Here is a 21,189-nt window from a genome sequence, read left to right as displayed (position 1 = left end):
GAAATGATGAATAAATATCAGTAGATCTACTGGATTTAATAGGTTTTATTAATAATCTATTTTCAAGAATGACCATTACATGGACCATTTGTTTACCTCTCTTCAGATGTTATAAAAAACTATGAATCATCATACGTGTATCACTTTGCTACCAGCACATTCAAAAGAATGAAATAAGAGAAACACATTAATTTTTTCCAATGGCTGAAGATTAATTACAACCCAGCAGAAATAACCTATACCATAAATGCCAAACTACTATGTTTCTCAACAGAGAACAAAAGAACTGCAAATGCCAGCAAGACTATATTGCTTATGTCTACTTTATTCTTATTCTTTTTTTATTCAAGGTCATCCCAGCAGGAAATGAAAAACAGCCATCAGCATAGTAAAAACATTCAAACAGAGCAGAGCATGAAAATTGCACAAAAGAGGTTATATAATCAAGTCAGGGCAGTAACTGGATGATGTCAATGGCACTTTAATGCTGCTTTAACTACTGCCCTGTAAAAAAAAAAAAAAAAGTGTCACTTTGTTGAACAAACAAAGAGAAGTCCACCACTTTAAAAAAAAATAAAACCAAAACCCACTTTCAGCTGTTGCACTACTTATATTAATCCTCACTACTAGCAGCATGACATTTTCTAGAATATGAAGACATTATTTTTGCCTGATTTTAAGATTTAACCTTAGTGATTATTTTAAAAATAAAATTATATCCTTTCCTTAGCAATTCATTTTCTGGATGAATTCTACCCCAGTCTAATTACTAAATACAGTATGTGATTTTCCCTCATGTGAATTGAGTTTTTATTGTGCATACATCAATATTGAGAGCATAAAATAAAGCCACCGTGCCTTTAAATGGGAAACTTTTACAGTGTAAGTGGCTATTATAGCCAATAATATTTAGCATGCTATAGTTGCTATATGGTACAAATAGGTAAGACTTGTTAAAATTCACTCCAAGTTTCTGTTTTAAAAAAACATATCTTTATCAGGTGTGGTTTTGGTGAATGGAAAGCTCATGATCTAGCCTTCTCCAAGAGCTAAGGATTTGTTTTAACTAACAATTATTTTGCCATTAGAGTTGAAAGGAAAACATTTAAATGTGAACTCAATGAAACGCAATGCAGTATTGTCTTACTAAGTCTGTAGATCCCTCTGCTGTCCTTGTTGCCAATTTTTCCAACCAGCTATGCAGTGCTTTTAATAAGACTCAAGCAGGATTTGCTGGATCAAAGTTTTGGGTATGTAGGCTTAATTGGCGAGAATTACATGCAGAAATCTTATTTCAGCATGATCTTGGCTCATTGTCTTATCTACCCTCAGACTTTTCAAAAATCCTATACTCCAGAAAAACTTTACATGGAAATTTGAAGTTTTACAATTGTGTCTAATTCTCATGCTATATTTAAGGGGGAAAAAATTTTTATTATTGAAGGATGTAATGCTGTTTGTGCATCCTGAAGAAATAACATGGAAAGATGAAATCTATTTTTTTTTTCCCCCCTCAGGGCATCTATTTTATTTCTAAACTAAATAATATAAAAGATATAGAATATAAAAGTATAGTTATGACTCAAGATATTTGACTAAATATCCCCAGCAAAGGGCTGCTTTCTTGCCCCTTGTTCATGCCGTACCCAATAAAACAGAGCAGGATAGGTGTGCATGATGCTGTGTTAACAAAAGCACCTGAGCAGCTTGGATCAAGAAAAGAGTGAACTGATGGCTGGCAGCCTGTATTGTAAAAAGATAGCACTACACTGAAACAGCTGCTTTTCAGTTTACTTCTCAATATTTACAGTTTCAAATGTACTTCTAAATCAGAAAAAAAAGAATACTAAAATTATCCCCTGCAATACACTAAAGAAGCTGCCACGAAAGGGAAAGTGACAAGTGCATGGAATACCAGGAATCACTGCAACAGATGTTGCACTATTTAGTTTTACAGTTAATGGTTATCTAAACTACTACAGTGAAAATCCCCTCAAAAGTACTTTTTGAAGCTACGATCATAAATTAGTCTGTTCTCAACTACCATTTTGCAAAATGTTTTTGCATTTTTCTGTCTCACAAAGACACTTAAATCTAAATTCTCTCTCTGTGAAATACTAATATACTCAGAGGAAAGAATTGAAAGCCAAAAAGAAAGATTATCACCCTCTGACCTCCCACACAGGACATGTCCCAGAGGAGTTTCTGTCTTAAGAAAATTATTTCTGATAGAGCTGAACCATGAGTTTGAGAAAAATATAAATCCATGATCCAAAAAGACCATCCATTAGGTTTTCTCCTGACTCAATTCATTCTGGTAGTTAATTCAGTTCACTGATAAAAATGGGTCAGTCTAACTTTTCTTTGTTTTATGGATTTATCTTCCCCCTTTATCAGATTCCACTTATTGGAAGTAAACAACTTTAAGAGAGAAGCAGTATTGACTATTTCTCTTAAAGTAGGTCCAGAGGAATTAATTAGTCAAGTGCACATACTTGAACATGGGAAGGCAATATATATATATTTTCCTTTTTTTTTCCTTTTTTTTTTTTCAGTAATTATTAAAGGTAAATAAGAATAAATTTAAAAAAATAAAATCCTAAAACACACACACAGAAGAGCGGGCAGGAAAAATATACATACATCCAACCCTTCGTAACAAGGGTTTTTCTAATTTTACTCAGTGGAGGATCAGTTCTTTCTTTCCTGTTGGGAAAATGGGTTCAAGTGCCCTACGAGCTAATACCTGCGTACTCAAAGAAGATACTCACTGTTACAGAAGACATCTGTGTTTCACCCAGGTAGCAGAGGTCAGATCCCTTCCTAAGCCTCCTTGTACCTTTCCATTCCAGCACCTCTCTACAAGACTACTCAGGCCACGAGGCTGAGGGCACTGAGCTCTAACCTGACACTCACAGATCCTGTAACTGAAAATCTGAGTATGAATGACGGCAGAGAAAGAAGTAACAGATGCAGGAGAAGTAAGAAATAAGAGCAAGAAGTGTAATTTTTCCCATCGCCACATTTTTTGGACTTGTCTTTTAACAAGGAAGGCAGCTTCACTGATGCACTGCTTGTTGAGCTCACATTAATTAATTACATCAGTGAATAACATTCAGTATCTACAACACCAGTGACCTTATTAAAGAATGTCTCTTTTGCTTCCTTCAATTCAAAATGTCTTGTGATACAAGACCAATGTCAATTCAAAGAATGTGGAAAGCTGAAGGAATCACCACAATGAAAAATAATATCTAAACTTTAAATCAGAAGCCTCTATTAATCATAAACCCATCTGTCACTCCTCCCCTTCTACTACGCAGACTTTATCAGAACATATTTCCAACCAGTAAGTACTTTCCAATAATACATTACTGTATTATTAACACAGTATTAATACAATACTGTACTGCATTCAGACATACTCAGGGGTGTTGTTAGAATTTATCTGGATGCTTCTTCTCACGGAATCCAAGGACATTTTATCAGTCACACAGAAAGCACTGTTGGTTGGCACAAACAGTAGAAACAAAAACACAAGTACAGATACTCAGCTGCAGCCTGCTGGTGTCATACAAAATGACAGCTCTTCCTTCTGCTACAGAGAAAATCCCAGGTCACCTTGCTGCAAAAGCAGTGGCTCTAGGGACTGGATTTTCTGCTTCCTGAGGCTAATGACAGGAGGCCAGAGTAGATAAATTTGCAATTTTCTTGTTCTGCTTTCAGCTCCTCGTGCTGCTGGCAAGGCAAGAATGGGGAGTGACAGAGTTGTGTTACAACTCTGCTGATATTTGTCTCCTCATTCCTCATCAGCACAGACAGTCCTAGTATAAGCATCACTGCATTTCTCCATCAAAAGGGGGGAGGAATTGTTTTCTGCCTATGAAGAGCATTATAAGCTACCTTTACAAGAAAGGTTACAACCACAAAATATCCAATGTAATGGCTCTCTGGAAATAAAGATCATTCTCTTCTTTCTTTTTCCTCTTGGTATGTCCATCCTAGCATCAACATAAAAATCATCATTAAAAAAGTTCAGACAAGTTTAGAGTTATTTGCTATATCGCCCTACTACTTATTTCCCACTTCTGCTTCCTAATCATTAGGGAAAATTTTATGTTTCAGAACACATGGAGAGAATAAATAAAATATTACTAGGAATTGTAATACTTTATATGTGTAGAGTCAATTAACACCCACCACATTTTATGTTCGACAATAGAATCCAACTAGGTAAAATAACTGAAACTTCTTTTCCTTTTCATTTCTGATTTCTCTACCAGAAGTAAATGAGGATTGACTAGTTAAAAAAATGTTGGAGATTGGATAACTGCAAATTATAGATACGTCTGAAATTCCCAAATCAGTCTTTCTAACCTTGCATATGTTTCCTGTTATTTCAAATTCCAGCGGCCTCAGGAGATCACATTTACTTGTCATAAGTCATGCACCGTGTTTCTTGCAGTTCTAATATTGCCAGACTAAGTCAACAACTAATTAAAAGGCATTTTTTAATGTTTCTGTAATTATTTCATCACCTTAATAAAGTCCAAAAAATAGTCATTAAGCAGATAAAAATGTTTTTACACATTATTCCTAAGGCAAAGAAGTTCATTTCTGAGTACAAGCGAAGTCAATGTTCACAGCTTAATGCCATTTTTAAGTTACAATTCAAGCTGATGTTTCCATTCTGAATGCTTTTCAACTCACATGCTGGTTCTCATTGCTCCAGTTACAAACAAGCTATTACCTCCTCTTCAAGAAGTCCTCAGCAGAGCCACTGGTGGGACTATTCTTTGCCCAAATAAGTCCCTTCAAAGCTTTACAGAGCTGTCTTACTAAGGTTTTCCCTGAGGTCATGACTATTTTGGTGACAAGGAGAGCAGCCTCAGAGACCAGTTACCAGTTGGCAGAAGTGGCTGAAGTAGTTCCTTCCCTCCTGCTCCTTTCCAGGCCATCCCCCTCCGCAGGGGCTAGTACCATTGTTTGCATCTATCACAGCACACAGAAGTTAGGGAAATGATTCAGAATTAAGCTGCTTGTTTTTTTTTCCCTTATTTTCCAGCTAATTTCGCAAAGTGATGGAGGAAAAAAAGGAGAGAAATGAGAAACTATAGCTGGCAGCCAGCACTGAAAAGGAACCCAAGAACCTCTCACAGGGTATTTCTGTGGTGGTAGGGTATTTTTCCTTCTTGAGTTTGTTTCTGGTTTGGTTTTGCTTTTAATCATAAAAAGGTATAATCCCTATTTCAAAAATTAATAATGATGCAAAAGTTCCCCAACCACTCAAAGAAAAGGGTGAAATAAATCACACAGGTACATACCAGTATTAATAGATTAAATAGAAGAGCTACTTAAATACATTACATTTACAATTTTCTTTTAATATTCACTATGAATATCCATCTCTCTCTCTAAATATATATGTTTGGATGTTCATGAGTACTATCTGCTGACAAACATTAAATAGATCATAGTTTCAGCAATAGTGTATACTTACTAATCACTTCTCAACTATGAATCATAGCTCCTTAATATGTTGTTACCATTCAAAATTGTATTTTTACACATCTTGGTAAGGTATATTTGGCCAATATTTCCACTAGTACTAAGAACATGGCCATAAAGTTCAGTAAAAAAATCTTTCCTGTAAGGATTGTTTGACGAATAATAATAAATAATTATTTACCTGAAATAAGCAAGCAAACAAAAAATGTCTCTGGATTCATGCTGAAATATTATTTCAGTAAGACCAGACCACTCTTAATGACAAATACATCCTTCAAGCCAGAGGCACACAGATGCCAATTTAAGGCTGGGATTTCCAAAGCACTTAGGATGTCTATGTAGAATTTAAGATGCTGAAGAGTCCAAGCCAGAAACCTAGCCCTCAGCCCCTGAAAAGCACAAACTCTTGCTGTTTCCTCAGGTAACAGGCACTATGCTACTGCAGCTGTGCTGTGGCTGCAGTCTCTCATCCTCAGGCATTGCCTGCTCATTGCCTTGCCCTGGTCTCCAGAGGGGCTGCCTTCCCATGTTCAGTCCATAGATCTAGAGATAACACTACACTGAATGGACATTTGAGGTCCCATCCACTGAAAAGTTGCTGCTCTGCAGTAAAAACAGCAGATTTATGGGACCAACCAATAGAAAAAAAAGCACTCTTTGGAATCCAAGAAAGCATTTAACAAGTTTTTAAAGTCATTAGGAATTTCTTACGTGCAGACCCAGATCTCAACATTAATGTATTTTATGGGCATCTAACATGCAATTATCTCCAAAGTTCAAAAAATAAAACAAATAAATTTCACCACAACCACTTTTTTTTTTTTTTTTTTTTTTTTAATTTAGCTCTTGCTACTCTAGTCTGTGAGTATTTGGCAGTAACTTACATTATTATCTCTAGACTGAGTCTTTTTGTGACAGTAACTAGTGAGCAGTATCGCAATCTTTATTTAACACTTTAGCTCTTTTCCATAGTTTTTCTCCTGCTCTTCCTTAGAGGAAGGGGTGAGTGTGGAATGGTGGAGCTGAGCTGCACATAAGGTGAAACCACCAGAATATGATTCAAATCTTACATCAGGTAAGAGATAAAAATGCATTTATTATTATGTACTAAGGATACATGAGCTTATCCTTTGTCTGATTTTCAAGAACAGAGTTCGTGAAAGCAGTTATGGAAAAAAAAAAAAGATGCTATTCTATCAAAAACAATAACCAACAAGGTAAGTGTTGGACTCCATGTTAGTCCTATTAAAAACAATTATTATGGACATCTACAGAAAAAAGGTAAATGAGAGATGAGTGAAAACTGTCATATGAAGGATCTGGATTGTACAGATATCGCTGGCTTCATATACTTTTGGAATTCATTATGTTAAAGGATTGAAAAGAAAACTATTTTGAAAACAAAATGCCTTGAAACTAACCTTGACATTGTTCAACAGTGAGTTCCAGACCACAGCTAATTCATACTTCATTCCCTTATGTGTGAGGCAGTGTAAACACATACCACATCGTTAAAAAGAACTGATCCCCCTCATAAACCTGAGTACTTGAATACCTGGGCTAGGTTGCTCTGAAAATCATGTCTCCCATTTATTTCCATGGAAACTGCAACAGGTATAAAGAACACAATAACAGTGCTTGAGGAACTTCTAAGTTACAAAATGCTGTTTTTCAACATAGTCACCACCATTAACTCTGCATTTTCACCAGCCATGAACAAGAGTCTGCATGCCATGCTTGTAACAATCTGCATAGCCACCAAGGCCACGGCTTATCTTTCATATCACCAACACTACTACTGAAACGCACCACCCACAGCCTCACTGTGCTCACATCCACTGTTTGGTCTCCATAAACATTCAACAAGCATCAGTGAATGTCAGTGGGTGCCATTTTTTCCCCATGGAGGAATTCAATGCCACACCTTTACTTCATATGCACTACCATGTTGGGTACCGCTTTGTCAGAGTGCCCCTCGGCTGCCATGTCACATGGCAACAAAATGTAACGAAATACTGTTGAGAAGCCTCAACCTCCAATGCCATACCACCAACATCAACCTCTGATGTCATGGGCCAACATCATAAAACAGGAGGCAGTACTTCAGAGCAACCATCATATTTGTCTACTTCTTTTACCCATTCTCTGAGTGTTGTTCACTTCGTAAATTCATTAAAAATAGAAAACTTCCTGTGCTGTCAGTAAAGTGCTTGGCCTGCTCACAAATTCTTTCAAAAATACATTTATACCTTGCATATTTTCATGGATATATATCATCTAGACAATTGTGATGAGTATAAAGACTGACACTGAATGCTTGCTTAATTATTATTATAAACATTGCTTTCTACCATTCATTACTTTGCCAGACTGTTCAGCTGGAAATCTGCAATGAGCACTCCATTTCAGACATTTTCAACAAACTTCCTTCAGTTTATATTAGTTTTTGTGCAATTCCTCACATTCTAGATGTATCCAAAACATACGAAGAAAACAGAAGGTGTCAAAAGGAAAATTCTGCTCCAGAAAGACAAAGTTCCCACAGCACAGTACACTTCAGGAAATACTCGCATTATAATGGAGGACTAGAAGAGTTTCCATCTATGTTTTCAAAATTATCTTTTACTTAGTCAAGAAAAATGTTCCAATGCATATCAACATTTTAGAAATTTCAAGTGATTTAATCTGAGTGTTAAAAAATTGCTTTAAGCAAAGCATAGGGGAAGTGTATACAAAGAAAGGTCTTCACAGAATGCCTGAGAGTAATCAGCTACGCCTTCAATCTAAATGTAAAGCTAGCATTAGCTATAAACTAAGTCTAATGAGAGAATATTTTAATTGATTAGCTTCAGCTGAGTACCCTGTATGAGTGCTATTACATTTACTTAGGCTTCACCTAGGTAATAAAATTAAATCGGCAAGTTAATGACTTCAATCTGGCCAGAGCAAATCACTTTCTCCCATAACCACACTGCTCCCACTGCTCTTGAGGCCCTGTCACAGCTCTACGTTTCTTGAAACCAAACATCTGGGTCTTTCCATATGGAAACAGAGAACGTCACCTAGGTCAAATAACTGAATTTTATGTTTTAGTTCACATCTTGAAAAAATACCCTCAAATACTCCTATTCTCTCAAGTTTCTCAGAAAACATTTATCAAAATGACAAACAAAAAACTTTTTTCTTGAACTCAAATGATTATCCCCACACTAAACAATGACAAAATATCCCTTCAAATGCAGCCTCCCAGCAGCAAGTCCCTGTATGGTTTTCATACACACGATGCCACACCACCACATGGCTGCTCCAGCTTTTTACATCATCTGAACAGCATACAGAGAAAACACAAAGTATTCATTTTGCTTTTAGACTGGCTCTCTAGAGTTACCATTGCACCAGACCACACATTCTCAAAAATACTTTTGAAAATATAATTTAAAAAAATTTTCTTACCCACTTTCAAAACATTACAAGACTGTGAAGCAGACACACTTCAAAGGTCAGAATATTTATGACATTTATTGAATCTTATTGATGAGAGATTTGTTAAATCGGTCATTAAATAGAATGCAACATCCAACATCAAAAAATGTGACTTTACATTCAAGTGGCAAATCAAAACTATGGAAAGACAAAATATTTACCATATGTAGAATGTGGTGGACCTTGGGCAGAGCCTGTAAGCTTCTGCCAGGTGCTAGAATAGGCTACCCAGGGAGATGGTGGAGTGACCACCTGGAGGTGCTGAAGGAACATCTAGATATAATACCGAGGGATATAGTTTATTGCAGAAATACCGCTGGTAGGTGGATGGTTGGACTGGATGATCTCAGAGGTCTTTTCCAACCTTGCTGATTTTATGATTCTATGGTTCTGAATTTGTGTTGAGGAGTCTGAAAACCTGTACTGCATTTCATAGAGCCACAGATGCTTGCACTTGCCTGCAGACACAGCAAAGCAAGCACGGACTCAGTCATGCTATATTTTATCTCCAATAAGGGAAACCTGTAGCCAAATAGCTAATAAGAGGGTACTGAATCCATCAGTCTGGCTAACATGATGCTGACATTTAGCAGTTGCCATTCTGCTTGCCAAAAGCAGTTATTACTCTTAAGGTAATGCCATGGACAAAGTATTATTGTTTTCATTTTTCAGAGCAGCCAGGCAATGAGCAGTGTTGTAATAGGTGATGTAAGGGGAAAGAATGCTGAAACAAAAATTTTCAAAAAGATTCAGGGAGTGGTAATTGGAAACAGAATAAAAGACCTGAAAGTCCAAACAACAACAGATCATACCAGAAAAGGGAGCCATGTCATGGCCATTACAACAAATTTTGGAGTTAATATACTTCTTGTTTTACTTAGGAAAACTCAGGAGAAAACTAGAACAGAACACTACACTATACCAAGCTTTACTGCATTCATTCTAGAATCTTTCACAAGGTTTAAAAAGCTGTGCCAGGCACTGTCCAAACCCTTAAATATCCTAATCATTGCTACAAGTAACTAGTACACACATCTATATTTAACAAAAGGAGGTGAAGCTGAAAGCTCACACCAATAACAATCCTTGTTATTTGCAATAAATCAAACTTCCACTCAGTTTTATTTTTAAAAGACTCAATTGACTCTCATTAGCAACAGTAATAATTCCATACCAAAAATAAAAGGAAAAAAAAAGTCAAATCTGGCAGCCAGATAAGCAAAGGAAGCAAAAGGAAATATTTGAGTCATTCTATTCCAGCTCGGCCAGCCCTCATTGCACCATCTCTTTGGATTGCCTTGAAACTCTGCCCATATTTGCAGTAATAAAGTGAAGTTATTTTTGTTTTGTTTTCATCAAATCCAAATGGAACAAATGATTGACAATTTGGCTCAGTTGCTTCCACTTCACTGCGTGTATATGTGCACACGCACAAATACATGCTGTATGTGTAGCATGCATAAGCACATATAAAACACATGCACACAAGTTTTTAAAGTATGAACTCACTTTTTATACATAAAATTCTCTTACCTTGTGTGATACAATTTTAAATGCCACCTTTATAAATGGATCTTTTCTGTAAGACGAAGAATTACATAGCCTGTGAGACTGTATACACATAGGGTGACTTGCGCAAAGGAGACTCAGTAAATGTCCAAGTCCAGGAAGAGTTATAAGCCTGAGCAGTACTCAGGAATACAAAACTAACCATAAGATCACTTTGCAAGTTGAAAGCTGGAGTGTTCAAAATATTTGATCACAAAATATTACATGAAGTGGTTTAATACTGTAAAATAAAATAATACTGTAAACAAAGTACAGTAAGCTTTAAAAGACTCAGAAATATGAATCCAACAAGACGTGATTGAAAAAAATACCATTCTGAGAGACGAATCAAGATCAGTGAAAATTTACAGTTCATTTTTGCATTGTTCAAAGAAAGACTGGGGCCTGAAGACATTGATAGAATATTTTAATTTTACCATTATACAAAAGAAAATTTTCCTGTAAAAGGATATTTTGTAATTCAAATAATAAAAATTATGCGATTTTGCACATCACACACTATTTCTCTTCTTCATCATTTTTGAAAAATTGTTATTTGCTACTTTTCATAACAGCAAGAGCAATTTATCCTATTATACTATGCTGCGTTTCTTTTCACACTTCCTTCTATCTTTATCTCTTCTTTATCAGCTATATTTTCTGCTTTATTTTTTGTTAGGCTTCTAACCTTTTAATTCAAACTCAGTTTCTTTAAAAGCCAATCCATGAGCACACACAGACATCTTAACTTTTATTTAAAATCCAAACGATAAAGTTACATACAGAAATGGTACAAAGGAAATATTTTTGTACTCTAAGAGTGGTTATACACTGGACCAGAATTCCAAGAGAGATGGTTGATGCCCCATGCTTGTCAGTGCTCAAGACACATTTGGACAATGCCCTCAGTAGTAAGCTTTAACTTTCGGGTTGCCCTGGAGTGGTCAGGCAGTTGGACTTGATCTGTGAAGGTCCTGTCCAACTGAACTGTTCTATAATTTCCTGCTGGCTAATGACACTCCTGTCTCTTCTCATTAAGAGAGTACTGACATCACCTGGGAGAGAAGTCAGTAAGACCTACTCAGAAAAATGGAGGAGGTTGGAATATTTATTCATCGTATTTTTTCTCTTAGGTATGTGTTTACCAGAATGTTAGATGAAACTCACTCCTATCTCTATTTCAGATACAGACACTCCTGATGATACAAGAGATAGGCATCTCCCTGTTGTTTTCCCATCAGTCTTCTTTGGGAATTGGGGCAGAAAGAGTACATTCACTTGTGTCCAAGCATTCATTTTCTTACTCTTTCCAGTGACTAACTAATCCCATCTTTATCTCTGCTACTCATAAATTTCGTATTCTTTTCAATGTCCCTCATGCCTACAGATTCCCCAAAGCAATGATGAAAAATAATATAATTCATCTCTTTTAATTTTGTTGTTTGGAAAAACTGAGTAGCAACAGAAGCACAGAAGTTAACCATCAGCAGAACTGGGAAAACAAAAACATCTAAAACTGTGGGTTTTCAACTGGAAATTTCAACTGTGGGTTTACACAGCAACAGCGATCCACAGATCTAGATCAAATTCATGGTTTTCTAAAAAGTTTTGGTAGAACAATAGAAAAAGCTTCAGGCTGTCCAAACTCCCAATGAAAATTTTTTGAAGCAGCTACTTGAAACAAATATTTTACATGGTCTTGATAATCATATAAAGAGATGCCAGCAGTAATTGGTAAATTTTCATAGTAAAACAAAGTCACCTGTAGAGTTTCAGTTATCTGTAGTGAGTTCTGTATTGTTCAGTACATTCAGAAGTAAAAGTGAGGTGAACAATGAGATGACGAACTTCTCCTTATGACATTCATTTATTTTCACAAAGTCTGACTAGGAAGGGCCTCCCATTAGTCCACAAATTAAAACATAGACTAAATGCACATAAATACAAGGTAGTGTAGATTGAGAAAACAATGCAAGCTTGGCAAATAGAATGGTGAGACTAGAACTAATCATTGCTAATTATTGTCAATAATTAGCTACATTTGATGATTCTGCGAAAACAACAGTTCAAGAAATGGAGGTAGCATGCTGAAAATTACTAGGAAAGGAACAGAAAACAAAAATAGACTTGCAAAGCTGCTCTATAATCCCCATTAACTCACCAGAAATCTCCATGCAAATACAGTGGAAAGTTATAATTTCATCACCTCAAAACAGAGTGGAGTGGGGAAGGAGAAATTTAGATGATGAAAGCTCGGGAACACTGACCTTTCAGTAACAAGACTTTTCTGTTTTGAAAACAGGCTGGCACTGAGACAGTGGAAAGGGATTGAACATTCATTGTCTCTTCCAGCAGAAAAAAAATCATAGAATCACACAAGTCGGAAAAGATCTTCAAGATCATCAAGTCCATTCATTAGCCTGATCTACTGAGGCAAATCACCAACCATGACACATAGTGCCATGTCCACAAATCTCTTAAATAAATACCTCCAGGTTGACTACCACTTCCCTGGGCAGCCTGCTCCAACACCTAACACATTCTCCACAAAGAAATTCTTCATAATGTCCAATTTAATCTCCCTTGGCACAACTTGAAGTCATGTCCCTGTGTTGTATAACTTGTCTCCTGCGGAAAGAGATCAATACCAATCACACTGCAACATCCTTTCAGCAGTTGAAGATAGCAATGAGGTCCCTCCTCAGTCTCATCTTCTCCAGACTAAACAACCTCAATACCCCTATCTATTCCTTCCCAGTCTTGGTTTGTAGTCCATTTATCAGCTTTGTTGCTCTTCTCTTCAGACGCTTGAACAACTCAGTGTTCTTGTAGTGAGGGTTCCCTATTCCAGCTGGCTAAGCTATTTCTGATGCAGGCCAGGATGCCATTGGCCATCTTGGCCACAGAGGCACACTGTTGGTTCACATTCAAAGCTGAGAGACACCAAATGAAGCAAGCAACCTGGAGGCTTCACACATTAGAAGACAACAGCTTACACTATGTAGTTTGTATAGGTTCCTTAACACCAAAAGTGATGACTGTAAGTTACAGTTTAATTAGTTGAAAAAAGAGGCGAAACAATTTGTGGAAGAGAAATCCATCGAGACTTACACTTACTATTGAAATTGGTTTTTTAGGTGAAAAATCCATTACTAGCAAATTAATTGTAGGAATGAACCACTACACGCTTACTCTATGCTACCTGCCTTTTTACAAGCTGTACATTCAGCAACCCTGAAAGAACAGGTATTAGAACAAATGGATCATTTGTATTACTCAATCTGGGCATCTGCCATTAAAAAAATATATGTGTTTAGCACTTTAATATATGTTATATATTTACTAGTAAAAATATGTTGTAGTAAAACGGATGGAAACCAAAAATCGTATTTATTAACTGTACAATGTATTCTTCTCATGACAGTTTATGATATTAAATCTACAGTAAGATACTTGCAGGAAATGATGGATATGATTTTAACCCATACTTTTTCCCCCAATCTTAAACAAAGAACTTGATGAAGGTTAACTCTCTACTGAGATGACAGAAATACTTCCCCACTGGTTAATCTACTTATCTGAAGACATGTTCTTGAAACAAAGACTCATTTGGGTCTTCTGCTACATCCTTTAGCTGATTTCCATGGTATCTCCCAGAAAATGCCAATCACTGTATCAGTATTGTTCCTTTTTTGCCCTGCTAAAGGATAAACACATTCTGCAAGTTCTGTAAATGTCCCAGTGCATTCACACCATGGCCCTGTCTTATTCCATCAACAGAACAGACAGTCTGCCCAGGAATGGCTTTAGCAGGATTCACATCCTACACACTCTCCAAAGTTGCTTTGCTGAGGAGGCTTAGTATCCTTTCTAGCATCATTTTGACTTGTTGGTACTCAGAGGATAGGGTGTAATGGGCATGCCAGTAGAAATTCTCCTCTTTTAGCAACCTTGAAAATGAATTATTCTATGCATTGTGTATTCCTTAGCCTCTGATTTTTGTAAACTGTCTCCTTCTGTTGAAAATATCATGAAAATATCTTCCTCTGAAAACATTTTAAACTTTTGTTTAGACAAATAAATACAGATGTCTACATACAGATGTTTAAACTCCCATTATTGTCAACAGAAGATTAGTTAGCACAGTTAGCGTAAGCTGGAGAACAACTAAACTGCCCAGATAGCAGCAGCTTCATTCAGTTCACTGATATCCACTGTTTTAAGTTGTCCTCAGCTGAAACAACTGCTGGGAGCAAGTAGGTACGACACAGGCCCAATGTGTACCCTAACCTACATTCTTTTTGGAGAAGCAGATGGAGGCCAGAAAGGATTCCCTTAAGGGAATTCAAATGGTGCTAGATACTTACAGTTAGAAAATGAACTGAGTCCTAGATGTTCCCTTCAGGGTGATCTGAATCTTTCTCCAGGGTCAATTGACTTCATTTGGTACACTGCTACTCAACATAGGGAAAGCTCGGAAATCTAATATGGCTCTGGATCCCTAAGTAGAGACACATAAATGCAGATGTTTTAATCTTAAATTGGATCTGCAGTTGGTAATAAAATTCCTATGAAGGAAGACCTAAAATAATTTTACTGAAATAATTTTATACCATTCCTTTGCTTTGAGTAATTCAGGGAAATTGTTGGCATCTAATGCAGCTCGTGGCCTGGTCGAGAGTCTGACAAAATCTGTCTGCATTCAGCTATTCTCAAATACTTCAAGGAAATCTCCAGTATCTGTACTTATCTTTTTTTTATTATTATTTATTTATTTATTAACTCTAAGTATACCTAGACCTCCAAGTTTTAACTGAAATCTGAAACCAGTGGCATATCTCTCATCTGTGTCTTATGCCTAAATTGATACTCAGCAGCCAAGTGATTGAGCTTACTCGTAGCCTTGATTTGAGACTACAACTCTTCGTCCCTCACTGCATCAAGGTGTAATTATTTGGTCTCTTTAATTCCGTATAGCCTATTGGAAGTTCTCTAAAAGGTTTTCAAAGATCTGATTGGAAGCAAGAATTCTGCATTTCTGAGATGAGAATAACATGATGCTTTGCTGACTGATAATGCACTACTTGCAAACAGTAGATCTGCAAGTAGCACACATCATTCCACTGTAATAGCTCAGAGACTCCTGCATTGACAGAAATTTTACATATTGCCTATTCCTTTTTCCTAAATGCCTCTGTTAGGAGACATAATGTTATCAACAAATCAATATAAAAACAGCATTAAGTTTCCATTACCCCCATCTCTTTGGTAATTCATTTACACTCCAGATGTATGTGATTTGTGAAATACAGTCTCTCTTTTTTTTTTTTTCTTGTTTCCAATTGTATTAAGACAGATGTTCTTGAAAAGAATGGATTGCACTAGCATTCTGAATACACAAGACCTGATTCCACAGAAATTATAACAGAACTCTGAGGAAAATACAAATACTTCTTATTCTACTATCTAGAAACTCTAGATTTAATTTAATTTAAGGGAGAATTTAAGAAATAATTTCTCTTTTTCCTTTGGACGAATCCTTGACATTTATACTGCAAGATGGAAGTTAAAAAAAGGAAAAAGTTTCCAATTTGTAGGTAGGTCACTCCAAAAGTAAGGACTCCTATTTATTTGGATGGAAACTACCATAGATACAAAGAGCACAAGTAACACTGTTTCATAGAGCAAATTCTCAGCTACAAAATACTGTTTCTCAAGATAGTCACCACCATTAGCCCGTTCACCTAGCTGAGCTGAATTATGTGGAACATGTGAACATATATGTCTGACAGGAACGGCTTGCTTTTCATGTCACTAACATCACTGCTGAAATGCACCACCCACCACCCCACTGTGCTCACACTGACCATTTGCTCTACGTAAACATATAGCAAGCTTCATTGGGAGCCATTTTTTCCACACGAAGGAACCCAATTCCACACCTTTGCTTCATATGCCCTTCCACGTCAGACTCCATTTTGTCAGACCTCCCTTGTGCTGCTATCTGTCACATGTTAACAAAACTTAAGAGAATATTGGTGGGAAAGTTCAACCTCTACTGCCACTCTACCAATGTAAGCTTTTGATGTCATGTGCCAATATCATAAAATAGGAGGCATTACTTTCAAAGCAGCCCTCAAAAAATATGTAAACTATTCAATTTGTAGAATATGTTGGAACTGTGACCAGAGGCATGGTGTAACAAGTGTCACTGAGATTGCTGCCTTCAATTCACCTTCAGTGACTCCCTTCCAGTAGCAACTCACCCAGAATGATTACAATTAAATAAGTCCTACAAAACTCTGATCACTTGAAATGAAACTTCCTAATACAGATATGATTATTCTGTTATGCTATTCATAACAGACACAGAAGAGAATCAAAGTAGCAATTATATCTAGCAAACACTACTACAAGTGACTTGAGTTGTATTTTCCTTTTCAATAATTTGCCTGTCATTCTTAGTGCAGATCAAATCCACTTCCTTTTGTTACAAATACTTCTGGTCAATTCTTACCTGCTTACTACACAGTGAGGTTCTATTCTTATTCAGTCTTTGAGCCCCAACTAGAAGGAATACAATCATGCTCATAGAGCATGCAAACATTACATAGCCAGCAAAAATAAAACAACGAATGAATATCCAGGTGCTGCCAAGTAAAACTTTGGACAAATTTCAGTACTGGTTTGAGTGTGTGTAGCCAGGCTTGTAGACAGGTTTGAGTTTTGGTCCTGTTGAGAGAAGATGCAAATACTGACATACTGCTTCAACACTCAAAGGCCTCCTGTCAGAATTACAAATGCCATGAGTTAGAAATGGCTGTTAAATCCCAGGGGATTTCTGTGTTTAAAATATCTTCTAAACAAAAGTAAGATTAGGTACAATCAGGGAAGAAAGGACAGCAGCAGTTCCATAGCCAGAATTTTACATCCCTCAACCACTTCAATGGTCTCAAACATAAAGCAATTTATGTGGGTACACCAGCACTTAATTTTCAGTTAGAGACTGAAGAACCTTCCACAACAACACTGAAGGCATGAAATAGTTCTGCAATCGACTCTGGAAATGAGGCTTCACTCTCAAGGAAAAATCAGGTGTGGGCCAAGGCTGGATGGGGCTATAGGCAGCCTGATCTACCAGTATGCAACCCTGCCCGCAGTTGCAGGTTGGAACTAGATGATCTTTGAAGTCCCTTCCAACTCAATCCATTCTATGATTCTATCACTAGGATGCTAGACCTCCTTCTACACAAAGAGGATCACATCTTTTATGTATAGAAGAACAATCCCTTCATCGTAGGTGAAATCATGTGCTCATATAAGATGCCATAAGCACTTTTGAAGCTGCGAGAAGCCCCTGCATGAAAGAAATCTATGCCATGGATCCCAGCCTGCAGCAGGGAAGGGGAAGTGCCAAAAAGTGGGAGAAGCAGGAAGAGTGAGAAAATGTACAGCCAGGAGTAACACTGGCAAGGTCAGCAACCAGCAATGTTACAAGCAGTTTTCAAAAGGGAGCCTGGGATTATGAGTAGACATTTTTGATATGTGGGGAAAAAACATTTGGCTGCACTGTTGTTCTGGCCCCATGCTGTTTTAATCCATAGAAAAAATTATATGTGAAGTAGAACAAAGTCAACTCTGCTTCCAAAAATGCAACAGCTTTCAGAACCAAAGCTTGGAAAACACAAAATAAATATATGTTTATAAAGAAGAAAACACAATGTTGTTAGAACATTACCTCACAGGTAACCTGTGTCTTAAGAAAAAAATAAAGCAGACACAAAGAATTTATAAACATCTGTAAAATGGGCTTAATCCACTAGCAACACAATTTTCCGGAAGTCTTAAGTCCTTGTTTTAAAGCCAAAGATGCTCTATTGAAGCTAACTCATTATTTCTAATTACCTAGCTACCATCACCGCCACTAAAAAGCATTTAACATACAGCCTCTAAACAGAAGACAATCAAACCGGCAGAGAAATAAATGCTTTTGATTTCATGCTGAAAAAAAGAAACTGCAGTTCCACAAAGCAGTAAGGTAAATTTGGTCATCATATCACCTGGTAACTCAACGAGCACTTCAGACAGATGCCATACTTCCTAGAACTAAAGGTAAGCAGTCCATAGAGTAGGCAAGTATATTTACATACAGTCACAGAATCATACCACAGAACAGCTTGGGTTGGAAGGAGTCTTAAAGCCCACCCAATTCCAACCCCCTGCTCTGAGCAGGGTTGCCACCCACTAGATCAAGTTGCCAAGGGCCGCATCTAACCTGGCCATGCTTGTTGCTAAACAAGTTGTATCAGTGTTCTTTGTCCCAGAGACACATATTGCCAGATTATCTTCCACTTCATCTCCTCTCCACTCCCATTCAGCAGAACCCTAGCAAAAGAAGTAACTGTGTGTTTATAAAAGTTGTACTACTGAAGACCTTAGCATATTTACAGCTGACCCTTGTCAGCTACTAAAAAAAGGAAAATACCAATACTCAGATGAAAAGTAAGGCCCCATTACGTTTTGAAGAACAATGGTCACCCACAGCCTATTTGGAGAATTACTGTTCTTTGTCAAGTTGAAAAAGAACCCTGTAACTTCCTTTTAATTACTTCTGCAGCATTGCAGGATGCATTATGCCAAAATGACCGCTCTGATTTGGGATACTAAACAATATGATATATTAGTGGTGTTAGAGGACATAATGCTCACATTGTTCATACATTCTGCTCTGAGTCACTGCAAGATTAATAATACCCACCATAAGGGAAGCTCTGCCCTGGCCAGGGCCATCAAACACTTTGTGCCATGGCAGCTCTTCTATTTCTCACTACCTCTACTGTGAAACGTAAGATTTCCCTCCATACTCTAAAGTTCTTAATTTGTATTTTTTTATTTTTAACTTGTTTAAGACGATTTGGACAACTAGTTTTACATGGTTTCCTGTAAGTTCCATGCAGAAGGTGTTCTGTGAATGTACTTTATTTCAAATGTAAGAAACATTAACCACCCACTTCCTGAATTGTTCCCTAAAAGGCTTACAAGTGCTGCCGGACCGATCGGGCTCTGCCAAAAGGACAAGCTCCTTGCCAAGGAGGAACTCAGTTAAAACATTAGTGACTGCACTCCTCACATTAAACAACACTTGCAAGCTGAAACACACCACAGCTTTATGGATCCCCTATGAAAATATCTGACAAAGTCACAACTCCATTTATTACAGGAGGCCCAGAAAGAAGATTCCCAGGGCCAAGCACTGCTTTCATGAGTGCATGTGCGCAGAGATGGACAGGGCTGGTGCCAGGAGCTCTGACTGCAGCAGTGCACTAGTGGATCAGCGGAACAAACCCTTCCCTTGACAGGAACCTGCACACAATGCTTCCTTAGAACTTTGCATTTATTGTCAGGGGGAAAAAAAATGGCCGGGAAGGTGACCGCCTCAATAAGACCAACGTGAGTGCTGAGCTTCTGCAGCGCCAAATCTTACAGCCAACGCAACCACAGCCACAGAATACCTTGCGTTGGAAGGGACCTCAAAAATCGTCTACTTCCAACTTCCTGCCGCAACCCCGCTCCCAAGAGCAGAGCCTTGACCCCGCAGAGGACCGGATGGGCGCTTCAGCTGACAGTTCAGTCCCGCCTGCTTTAAGCACAGGACCGCACGGTCCTTAGGGTTGCACGTCCTCAAGTTCTGTAGTGACTCGAAGCGAGTAAGGCCAACGCTTGAATCCCAGTTTGCTCCTACACGGACACCACTCCTCCGCAGCGAGCGGACAGCCCTCATCCACCCGTCCCGTCGCTCCCACTCTTGCCAGCCCCTCCGTAGCGCCCAAACGCGGCCCTCCGCAGCCTCCGGGAGCTCCGCAGCGGGGCCGAGCCCCCTCCCCCGGCTGCAAACAAAGGGCCGAGGCCCCACCGCCGCCCCGAGTGCTTCCCCTCCCCGCAGGTATCCCCTCCCGCTGCCAGCCACTCACAGGATTGTGGTCTGCGGCGACACGGCGGGCACGCTCTCCAGCATCAGATGCATGCAGCGCACGGTGCTGCGGAAGCAGAGGCAGCGGCTGGGGCACCACACGCTGCCGCGCTGCGGCGGGGGCTGCGCTGCGGCGGGGGGGGCGAGCTCCGAGCTGCTCAGGAGCAGGAGCAGCAGGCAGAGCCCGGGGGGGGCCATGATGCGCTGACGGGGGGGGAGGAGGAGGAGGACAAGGAGGAAGGGGTCCGGCAGCAGCTCCACGCCGCAGCTGGCGCTGTGCTCGGCGGCGGCGGGGCGCTCCCCTGCCCCGCGCAGGCAGGAGGAGGAGGAGGGGACGACGGTGGGACCGCCCCGGCCGGCTCAGGGCTGGGAGCCGCCCCGCAGCCCCGCGCTGAGCCGAGCCGAGCTCCCTGCTCGGCTGTGCGCACGGGGAAGTGACCCTGGGGGATAGCAGGGAAGAGGGAGGGGAGGAGGGAAAAGGGAGGGTGGGAGAAGAAAATAGGAAGGAAAAAGGAAAAGAAAGGGAGATGGCAAATGAGAAAGAAAGACAAGGGGGAGAACGTGAACAAGAAACTCAGTGCTCATTCCCAGCACCCGCTGTGACCGCTGCTCGCAGCCATACCTCCGTCCCCTTTGCTCCTTATCCCCTGGGGCGAAGAGGACAGCGCTGACTTCACGTT

General features: G+C 38.9%; 1 protein-coding gene across 2 annotated transcripts in view; it reads right to left on the bottom strand.

The window, feature by feature from the left end:
- The window catches only part of PXDN (peroxidasin), a 75,717-nt gene extending 54,896 nt beyond the window's left edge, over positions 1-20,821 (bottom strand). For both annotated transcript variants that reach the window (XM_052697007.1, XM_052697014.1), the window contains exon 1: positions 20,511-20,821. In XM_052697007.1, coding sequence (XP_052552967.1) covers positions 20,511-20,707 — 197 coding nt within the window. In that variant the 5' untranslated portion in view covers positions 20,708-20,821. The remainder of the gene's footprint in view (positions 1-20,510) is intronic.
- Positions 20,822-21,189: the final 368 nt, after the last annotated feature.

The sequence above is a fragment of the Tympanuchus pallidicinctus genome, unplaced genomic scaffold, assembly GCF_026119805.1.
Source record: "Tympanuchus pallidicinctus isolate F22 unplaced genomic scaffold, pur_lepc_1.0 scaffold1, whole genome shotgun sequence".
In the NCBI taxonomy this organism is placed as follows: domain Eukaryota; kingdom Metazoa; phylum Chordata; class Aves; order Galliformes; family Phasianidae; genus Tympanuchus; species Tympanuchus pallidicinctus.
This window is presented reverse-complemented; position numbering and strand designations above follow the sequence as displayed.